Here is a 10241-nt window from a genome sequence, read left to right on the forward strand (position 1 = left end):
TCAAAGTGAAAATTCAATAACTGTTTAACATGTACTGTTTATACACTATAATAAAATATAAAAATCATGTTTAACAGCAAGCCATAAAAACATAGAAGTCAATTCAATGAAATAAAATGTTATTTTAGATCGGTGGCAGGGTCAGCCTGAAAAATGTTCCCTTAATGTCAGGGACATCTCCAATATCCAGGACGTTTTGGATTAACAATGTCTCCGACGCAAGAAAAGTAATATGTGGGACATATGACACCTTGAAAGAGCTTGTTAATATTTCTATGATGTTCAGGAGAATAACTTTCTTAATGGTCACAAGGAGTAAGAAAGAAATAGCCACAACATCTTTGATGGGCAAGAAAGAGTAATCAAAGAATAGTATTTTTCATCTCTAAAAGTTTTTTTAGAGCCCCTTTAACATCTTTGTTCCTCAGGGAGTAAATCAAAGGATTCAACATGGGAGTGACTAAGGTATAACATAAGGAGGTCACTTTACTCAGCTCAGGAAATCTGTCAGGAGTCAGATATGTAAAAAAGACAGTACCGTACAGTACACTCACGACTCCTAGGTGAGAGCTGCAAGTGGAGAACGCTTTCTTACGTCCCTCAGAGGAGCGTATCTTTAGCACCGTGGACACAATATATATATAGGACACAATAATGATAATTATGGTAGGCAAGGTAATGATGCTGGGTAAGGAGAAAGAAATCATCCTATAGATGAAGAGGTCAGAACAAGATATCCTTTGAAGAGGGCGAATATCACAGAAAAAGTGGTCAATGGCCCGAGAAGCACAAAAGGGCAAAGTAAATGTCATGCTCGTCTGAAGAACTGAGCTGATGCAGCCACAAAAGTAGGAACCAGCCACCAACTGAATGCAGAGGCGAGTTGACATCTGGACAGAGTAGAGGAGTGGGTTGCAGATGGCAATGAAGCAGTCATGAGCCATGGCTGCCAGGAGAAATCCCTCAGCCACCATGAAGATGGCAAAGAGAAAGAACTGGATCAGACAGCCGGCAAAGGAGATGGACTTGCTCTCAGACCAGAAGTTGATCATAGCCTTGGGTGCAATAACAGAGGAATAGAAGAGATCAATGAAGGAGAGGTTGCCTAGGAAGAAATACATTGGTGTGTTCAGCCGGGGATCAGTCATAATAATGGTCATCATCCCCACATTCCCTAGAAGGATCATGGCATACACAAGCAGAAAGAGCAGGAAGAGGAGAATGTGGAGTTCTGGGTGAACCCTGAAGCCTACAAGAATGAAGTCAGTCTCTTCTGAGTGATTGCTTGTCCCCTTGTCACTCATGGCAGAAACCTGCTGAGAGACATAAAGAAAAATAAACAAATGAAATCTGGGCTTTGATCCTAGCTCCAAATAATCTCTTACACTGTTAGGATTTATACAGTTATTTGTTGTCATTATTCATTAACATTATAAATTACTATGACTTAAATTTAAGCCTACTGCAACTGATGACGACTCAAAGATTAGTTCTATGGCTGTATTCCCACAAGCAGTGGAATTAGATCTTTTTCTTCTGAGTCTAATGCAATGCATGCCCACTCAAATGCCTTTCACATTTGCAAAGGTCCCTTCTAAGTCTGTTTCTGCCTCATAATTTATGCGATAGATTCAGTGTCATGAAACAGTGCTTGCAAGAGAGCACAAATAATTTAACAAATGACATTTGGGAAGTAATTCTAGTGTCTGGGTTTGGAGCTATTAGGGGAGGGATTCCATAGCCTACTTTAGGAAACCTTAACTTTAAAGCTTTAGTTTATATTATATACCAGCAGATTTAAAGAAAGTCACTAAATTTAAAAACAGCTTAAGACCCAACTTTTGTAGCAACATGGACGGGACTGGAAGAGATTATGCTGAGTGAAATAAGTCAAGCAGAGAGAGTCAATTATCATATGGTTTCACTTATTTGTGGAGCATAACAAATAGCATGGAGGACAAGGGGAGTTAGAGAGGAGAAGGGAGTTGAGGGAAATTGGAAGGGGAAGTGAACCATGAGAGACTATGGACTCTGAAAAACAATCTGAGGGGTTTGAAGGGGCAGGGGGTGGGAGATTGGGGGAACCAGGTGGTGGGTATTGGAGAGGGCACAGATTGCATGGAGCACTGTGTATGGTGCAAAAACAATGAATACCGTTATGCTGAAAATAAATAAAAATAATTTAAAAAAAAAACAGCTTAAGGGGTGGCACCAGCCTAGGGCTAATAATACATTATATGTTAATAAAAAAAACCTAAAAATAATTAAAAATTGAAAATAAATAAATAAATAAATAAATAAACGAGTAGGGGAGGGGGAGATGGCACCTGGGTGGCTCAGTCAGTTATGCAGATGACTCTTGATTTTGGCTCTGCTCATGATCTCAGGGTTGTGAGATCCAGCCCCTGAGCTGAGCTTCCTGCACAGCGGTGAGTCTGCTTCTTCCTCACCTCCCTCCACTTGTGCTCTCTCTCTCTAATAAATAAATAAATAAAATCTTAGAAAGAAAGAAAAGAAAAAAAGAACAACCTAAGATGTACAATTGCTTTTCATGGGTAATGGAAACTTTGAATTCTGATATGTCATTTACTCACTGAGATCAAAGTTCTCCACAAACAAACACAAAAGTTATCAGGACTCTCATGCTAGGGTTTCTCTCCCAGATGGGCCTCCAAAGCCCTTCTATAAAAACAAGTTCCCTCCATTTCCTCAACCTGCAGCTTACAGTTTTCTTAAGAGGCCAACAGTGAGTCTAGATGGAAGAGTTACTTTAGAAAAAGATACTGAACAAAGATACATATGAGGGACTAACGATGCTTGCTTATTTACCTGGGGTATGATGTTCACCACTATCATACCTCATTTACTAGACAGCTCAGCTAAAGTCTTGAACTGTGTGTGTTGACAGTATGGTCACACTTTCTCTCCCCTCAGGGCTCCATTATGCGTGCTTCTGCTCAGATAACAGTAGTAGCATAATAGTGAAGAAATATGTGACAATTGTTTACAGTGCAGACACTTTTCTAAATGCTTTCAGAGTAGCTCATTTAATTCGTACAACAGTAAGGTGAGGTGAATAGTAGCATATTCCCCAGTTTCCAGGTGAGAAAACTGAACCATACAGAAGTGGAATCTGTTGAAAGCCTCCTACTAGGGTCAGAATGGGGATATAAAACCTAAGAAACCAGACTCCAGTCTTTCTTAATCACTGCGAGACCATCCTTGATAACAAGCCCTTCCAGTTCCTTCTGCTGTGGTACGACTTCTCTTTATAGAGTCCGGTTAAAACTTCCCATCTTCACAATCAATTCCCCAGTACTTCAACCTGGGTTAAAACTGTTCTGCATTCCACATGCTCTCAAGGATAGTGGCTATTATCATCATATGTATATTCCTATTAAATATTAATAATCCTTCCTTGAGATCAAAAGAGCAACTTGTCCTCCACATATCTTCAACATCAACATGAAATTTTGTGTCTGCAAATGGGAATTAATCCATAGATATTTGTTATGTAGATATATGTTGAATGATCAATGAACATGCAGAATCAGAGAAAATTCGAAGACTATAATACGACAGTGGTTTAGCACGGGTTCAAGTTTAAATAGAGGTAAGTTTCTGTGCAAGCAGCATTTTCTAAATGGAAGAAGCACTCGCATTTTCTAAATGGGACCTTGGACAAGTGACTTATGCGTAGAGGATGCTTTTAGGCAACAGACTTGAGCAATGGAAACTTGAGCAAGGCTAAAAGATCCACGGTGACCACTGAGCTGGCCTAAACAGGGTCATTAAGGCATAAGCCCTAACTAACCAATGGGCTACACAGAAGTAGGCACAGTCACCAAAAAAGGGAAAATTCCATACATCCCCATACTGGCAAGTTACTATACCACTGTCTCCACATATGAAGGAGGGATGGAAACAACATAACTGGCAAAGTTTTCATGAGGGTATCTACTTAGATAATGCATGTAAATAACAGCTTCATTTATGACAGAATAAACACTTGACAAATATTAACTATTGTTAATTGTATCATATCTTTCGACACTAATTCCACAATGCACACCAAACTAATCAGTAATAATTAGGTTGAAAAATATAAGTAAAAAAATGGGGTTTTAGAAGTAAACCATTCTAAGTTGAGGGAAGGAATCCAACACTTGTTAAAAGTTTCAAAAGAATAAAGAAATCTCAAAGAAGTATAATATTTTGTCAGGGAAGATGACTGACAGAAAAATGGCATGGTGTCTTATTGTCATATTTTAATTATTCCCCAGTTCCATCAAAACTTAGATCTGCAAATAATTGTAATGAGACAAGGAAAGGAAAGGGACCCCATGAGAGAAAAAGTTGGTTTTGTTTTTTTTTTCCCTCTGTTTCCTTTCCTGCCTCCATTATTTTTAGGACCTGCACCCCGCACTTGACTTTACACATGTCTTATCATGAAAATAACCTGCATCCTTTGTGTAAGGGAAAAGGAATTAATGATTCTCAAAAATAAATAACATCTCAGGAAACACCTGGTGAGAATGACCTTATGAAGCTTTCATATGCATATTCCAGACCATTGAGCTAGGCATCTTCACGCAAGACCCCCGGTCCAAAGAATAACACCAGGACCCTCGTCTTTGTTCTAACCAGTTTCTGGCTGTGTGAGAGGACACATACATCTGACCACTACCCTCAGTAAAAACCTCATATCCAGAATCCAGAACAAAGTTGAGACTCAGGATCTTTTCCCTTTTGAGTCTCCCAGATGCTCCTTCCATCTATCTATGTATCTCTCTCTCTCTCTCTCTCTCTCTCTCTCTCTCTCTATATATATATATATATATATATATATATATATATATATGAGATACATCTCCAATAAACTCTGCTTTCACCTCCTGTTGGCTCATGTTTGATTTCCATCCTCTGTGAAGCCATGAACCCTCCTGGCTGGTCTCGTGGAACACCCCCCAACAAACACACAAAACTCAGACTCGGTCCTCAGACTTGGCCTGTTCGCATCAGTATTATAAAAGAACAATGTTAGACAAACCATAAGTGACTCTTAATCTCACAAAACAAACTGAGGGTTGCTGGGCAGAGGGGGGTTGGGGGGGGTTATGGACATTGGGTAGGGTATGTGCTATGGTGAGTGCTGTGAAGTTTGTAAACGTGGAGATTCACAGACCTGTACCCCTGGGGGAAAAAATATATATATATATATGTTTATAAAAAATAAAATTATAAAAAAAAAAAAAAAGAACAATGTTAAATAGATCGTACTTAGCATCTAATGAGGCATAAGATATTTAGCCACGAAAAGGGAGCCTGGAGTAGTCATGAATATTTTTGAAAGATAATATATTTTATTTATTTGCCTTTAATCTTGCCTAGGGGCAAGGACATTGATCATTTTAATTTTCCAGATTTAGTCCTCTCAAACTCATTGTAATAAGTGTTTGCCTGAAGACCTGAAAAGGGAGAGTTTTCCCCAGAGTAGCCAATAAACAAGTGGTCATTCTGTGATGTATTTGTCAAAGCTCATGTTTTCAGATTTACTCTTACCTTATATTGTTTGGTAATTTGTCAGATTCTGAAAATAAAGAGGCAGAATTAGAATGCTATCTTCTTGTTACTGTTTTAATCCTAGAAAGGGTAAACAAAAGTTAATGTCTAAGCCATAAGTCCTGTAACATCACTATGCCAAGATAAAATGAATCCCCCTCGCCCCCAATTTTCCAAATGCATGTTTGTCATTCCAGTTTTAGTTCTTCCCATAGAGAAATTGGACTAATAGCCCTCATTTCTCTGTTTAAACAACCGTCCTTTCTTTTAGTAGTTGATTTCCTGAAAAATGCTATAGTCCTTTGTGGGAGAGACACAAGGTGAATTTTCCAAATGATGCTTTGCTAATACTGAAACAGTTCCAGGAATTATATTCTACAGTTACACAAAGTGAACCTGAGGAGTCAATCCGCAGGATATTCTGTCCTGCATTCTTGGATGCTAAATGCTTTTAAAGAAGCAAAGTAGATTATCTTGGATATGTAAGTAGAGGTCCTGAGTTATCTGGAACCTCTGATCATCCACCAGAATAGCAGCAGCAGTTATCTCTAGCGGCTTTGATTTTACTACAGTGGTGTAAATGTTTCAAATAACTATAGCACTGAGGTTTCTCTTACCTTCTGGGAGACAGTCCTCCTGGGAGAGAAGGAAGGCTAAGTAAGTTATTAAGATACCCAGGCTCCAGAGCCAAACTCCATGAGGAACACAGAGCCTCTCTATTTAAAAAGAGAGAGAAAGAGAGAGAGAGAGAGAGAAAAGAAAGAAAAAGAAAGGGGAAAAAAAGAGCCTAAATCTAATAGGAGTCAAAATACATACAAGAAGGGTTTTTTTTGTTTTCTTTTCTTGTTCTGTTACCTCTTGTGGAGGGACCAGAAGATCCTTCCATCTTAATTTCTTCTTCACCAAAAAACAGGCATTTCAATTTATCATTACAACAAAGTTTCAGATAGGCAAACAGAAGTAGATATGAAGGGAAACATTACATTATGAAATATATTTTGTGGGGAATCAAATTCATTTCATTTTCATCCCAAACTGTCCACATTTATTCTTTAGCTATAATTTGTCAATGATAATTGAAAATAAATGCCATTCCATGACAATGGAGTGGAGCAAAGCCCAACAAATATCCTCTAATTCCTTAAGTAAAGGTTAAATAGTATTTAACTGGATCTAAAGTTAGTTTTACTTTATAACTTTACTTGCTTGACGATTGTTTTTTCAGGGGTCCTACATTAAGTAAATAATTTCTCCAGCTGCACCTGAGTGGCTCAGTCAGTTGATCATCTGGCTCTTGATTTCCACTCAGGTCATGATCTCAGGGTGGTGCGAATGAACTCTTTGCGGGGCTCCATACTCAGCAGGCAGTCCGCTTGTCCCTCTTCTTCTCCTCTAACTCCTCTCTCTCAAATAAATGAATAAAATCTTTTTAAAAATCATTTCTCAACAGTCACTGTATGCACTTCAAATAATTTTTTAAATTGTTCTGTATCAGTCAAAAAATCATAATTTGCATATGAAAAATTGAAGTATTAAGTTAATTGCCATAAACACATCATATGGAATACATAGTAAGAAAAGAAGAATCAGTAAAATGGAAGAAAACGATGGTAACTCATAAAGTCCTCACACTTGCAATTGGTCCAAGGGAATAGGTGCTATTTGCTTTCCATGCTTATCTTGATCTCAACAATAACCTCAGAAACCAAAGCTATCTTCCTGGTGGAGTGACATAAATCTTCATTAAGTTCAAAGTAATGGAAGTTCTTGTGATCCTGCCATGTTGAACTGCTATACTTGTTCATTACTATTTGCCATCAGACATGGTGGTATTAGGAACCGTCCGGAAAACGCCCTGGGTTACAGCTATATACCTCCCCTTCTCCTTTCTGTTAATATCTTTGGCTAGTCACTATCAGTTACCCAAATGTTACAGAAATGTTACAGAAAGCCTGACATCTTTTCATCACACGAAAGGCCAATACTCACAAGATGAGTGTTGACTGGAAAAGTATATGAGCTTTATTCAGGAGACCAGCCACCTAGGGAGGAGGAAGACTCTTGTCAAAAGGCCAAATCCTTGGTTTCTGCATGGCCCAGGCATTTCTACAGGGGTTTAAAGCAGTTAATCAGTAAAAGGAATGCTGTAGATTCTAACATTTCTTGACTATGTGTAGACTCAATGGTGCCAGCTATAGACATTATCTCAGTCCTCAGAAGTTGTGCAAGGGAGTCTGATTCCTGTTTCATAACATGCAGGAGTGCTCTGTTCTTTCTAGGAAAGAATGCATGATCTATCAATATAAGATTTAAAGGCCACTAGGTTAAGTGGAAGGGCTGAGGCAGCATCAAGGATACAAGGCATTTTTTTTACCTGTTTGTTCATTGAAATAAATATCCAGCAGGAAGGAGTAACAGCTGTGTTCCCCAGGAAAATTATCCCTCTGTTGACTAGTAAGTATATTAATTCAGCAAAGTCCAATGTCATAGGGGTAGCAAGGAAAAAAACAAAACAAAACAAAACAGAGTGAGTTACTAGGTTTTATAGTGGTGAATGACATTCCCACGTTGACCCATTGTACTTGGATCAATAATCTGATTATCAAGGAAATAGCTTCATGTATTGGTCGCCAATGCAGAGCACAGAACATATCCTAGAGACAATAACCTAATTTGGTAAAGGGCTGACAGCCAGTTGGTCCAAAAACTGAGTCTTCAATAAGTGACTCCACCATTCCATAAGTCCACCTGATTCTGTCTGACAAGGTGCATGATAACTCTACTGACTCTCTTGGGTTGAGTTCATCGCCTTGCTTCTCTACTTACAGAGTGCCTTGCACCAAAGCATTAGTGCAATATAGCATTGTAATGAATACGGCATCTGTTGAGTCCCGACAGGGTGGTACTAACAGATGTAATCTAGGCAAGGACAAGATAGTGCCTAGAGCAGAGCCTGCACAAATAGGTACTTCTCCTGGAAAGAAAAAAAATCAATGTATTTCTGAACCTGAAACATGATGACTGACTGGTAGCTCCAGGTTAGGATGTATTTATCAGGAACATTTTTTTCAACTGCAGTAAGAATATTTAACATGAGAGCTAACCTCTTAACAATATTTTAAGAGTGCAGTATGGTATTGATAACTATAAACAAGAGTGTTAAAGAATGGATCTCTAGAACTTGTTCATCTTGCATAACTTAAGTACATTGAAACCTATTGAATAACAACACCCCATTTCCCTCAACCTTTGCTCAGCCCCTGACATCTACATTCTATACTCTGAGCTAGGACACTATTATTTTAGTGCCTTTTATAAGTGGTATCAGATGCTATTTGTTCTGTGACTGGCTTTCTCACTTAGTGTAAGGTCTTTGAGGTTCATCCATGTTGTCATATGTGGCAGAATGTCCTTCCTCTGTAAGGCTGAATACTGTTGCATTGCATGAATATATCACATTTTCTTTATCCATTCTCTCATCAGTGAACACTTAGGTTGTTTCCACATCTTTTTGGTGACTATCATCAGGAAGTTGTGCACTTAACATTGGCAGTTTCCAGGTGAGTGGTTGAACATCCATGTTGTTCAGTTCTATCTCTTCCACCATGGCTATATTATTGATGAGCACTCACTCAATGAGCAATGGAGGGAGTGGAGTAGAGTCTGATAATAAATCATTGCCTTCACCAAGTCACTGAGAATCTCCTCCTTCTCTGATGTGAATTAATGAGCATTCATTTAGGAAATCAATATTCTCAAGTTATATTACTGTTTAAGGAGGACCATCTACAAACAGACTACCTTATCTGTAACCCTTTAATTTTATTGCTTCCAAGTCCGTGGTTATCCAGCTAAACCATTAGCTCACAGGTTCTAAGTCAGTGTAATAAGTGTCCTAGATCATATTCCTGACAATAGAACAACAAGAATGAAGCTTGAAATTATACCCATTAAAAACATTTCCCTGGGGCACCAGGGTGGCTCAGTTGGTTGAGCATTGGATGCTTGATTTAGATTCTGATCATGATCTCAGGGTTGTGAAATGGAGCCCCACCTTGGGATCTGCACTGGGCATGGAACTTTTAGGGATTCTCTCCACCTCACTCTGCTCTCTCTCCCTCTAAATTAATTAATTAGTTAATTAAATATGGAAAAAATAGAACATTTTCCATACCAGTGTTGTTAGTGAACAATCTAGAATTGAAGAAGAATGCTGTGGTAGTAGTCCATTTCCAGCTGGTATCCACGTTACATGTAGCACCATTTGTAATCCTGGTTCAACTTATTTTTTCTTCAGAATATGTGAATAGGGAATGTCTGACATGATCATAAAAGTAGGCTGAAAGAAATACGGCATGTGACAGGAACAGTTACATTGAAAATAGGAGCCATTTTCCCATAAATGTACTTCTGATCTTAAGATCCATTCCAGCCAGACATCATATATACAGTTTCCTTTGGATGACATAATACTCCATACCCCAACCATGTGGTGACTGGATTAGGTATTGTTCAAGATATTAGCCAATTGATTTCCATAGTAGTGTCCCAGTCTTCATCAGGGACCAAGGTGGGAGCTCTTTCTTAAAAGGAGAATTTGCATAAAACTTGCTGTCTTTTAAATTCTTAGAAGGCAGCACTTTGATTTTCCAATCAGAGTTTGTCACAGTTTCCACAAA

General features: G+C 38.5%; 1 protein-coding gene across 1 annotated transcript; it reads right to left on the bottom strand.

The window, feature by feature from the left end:
- Nucleotides 1-362: 362 nt before the first annotated feature.
- Nucleotides 363-1319, bottom strand: LOC116878786 (olfactory receptor 9K2-like). Its single transcript, XM_032876528.1, has one exon. The coding sequence runs from the start codon at nucleotides 1302-1304 to the stop codon at nucleotides 363-365; it is 942 nt and encodes a 313-aa protein (XP_032732419.1). The 5' UTR covers nucleotides 1305-1319.
- Nucleotides 1320-10241: the final 8922 nt, after the last annotated feature.

This window comes from Lontra canadensis, unplaced genomic scaffold (assembly GCF_010015895.1).
Source record: "Lontra canadensis isolate GAN:19392208 unplaced genomic scaffold, GSC_riverotter_1.0 scaffold59, whole genome shotgun sequence".
Lineage (NCBI taxonomy): Eukaryota > Metazoa > Chordata > Mammalia > Carnivora > Mustelidae > Lontra > Lontra canadensis.

Excerpts from the sequence above, each read along its gene's own strand:
- LOC116878786 (XM_032876528.1), bottom strand. The coding sequence starts at position 1,304 with ATGAGTGACAAGGGGACAAGCAATCACTCAGAAGAGACTGACTTCATT.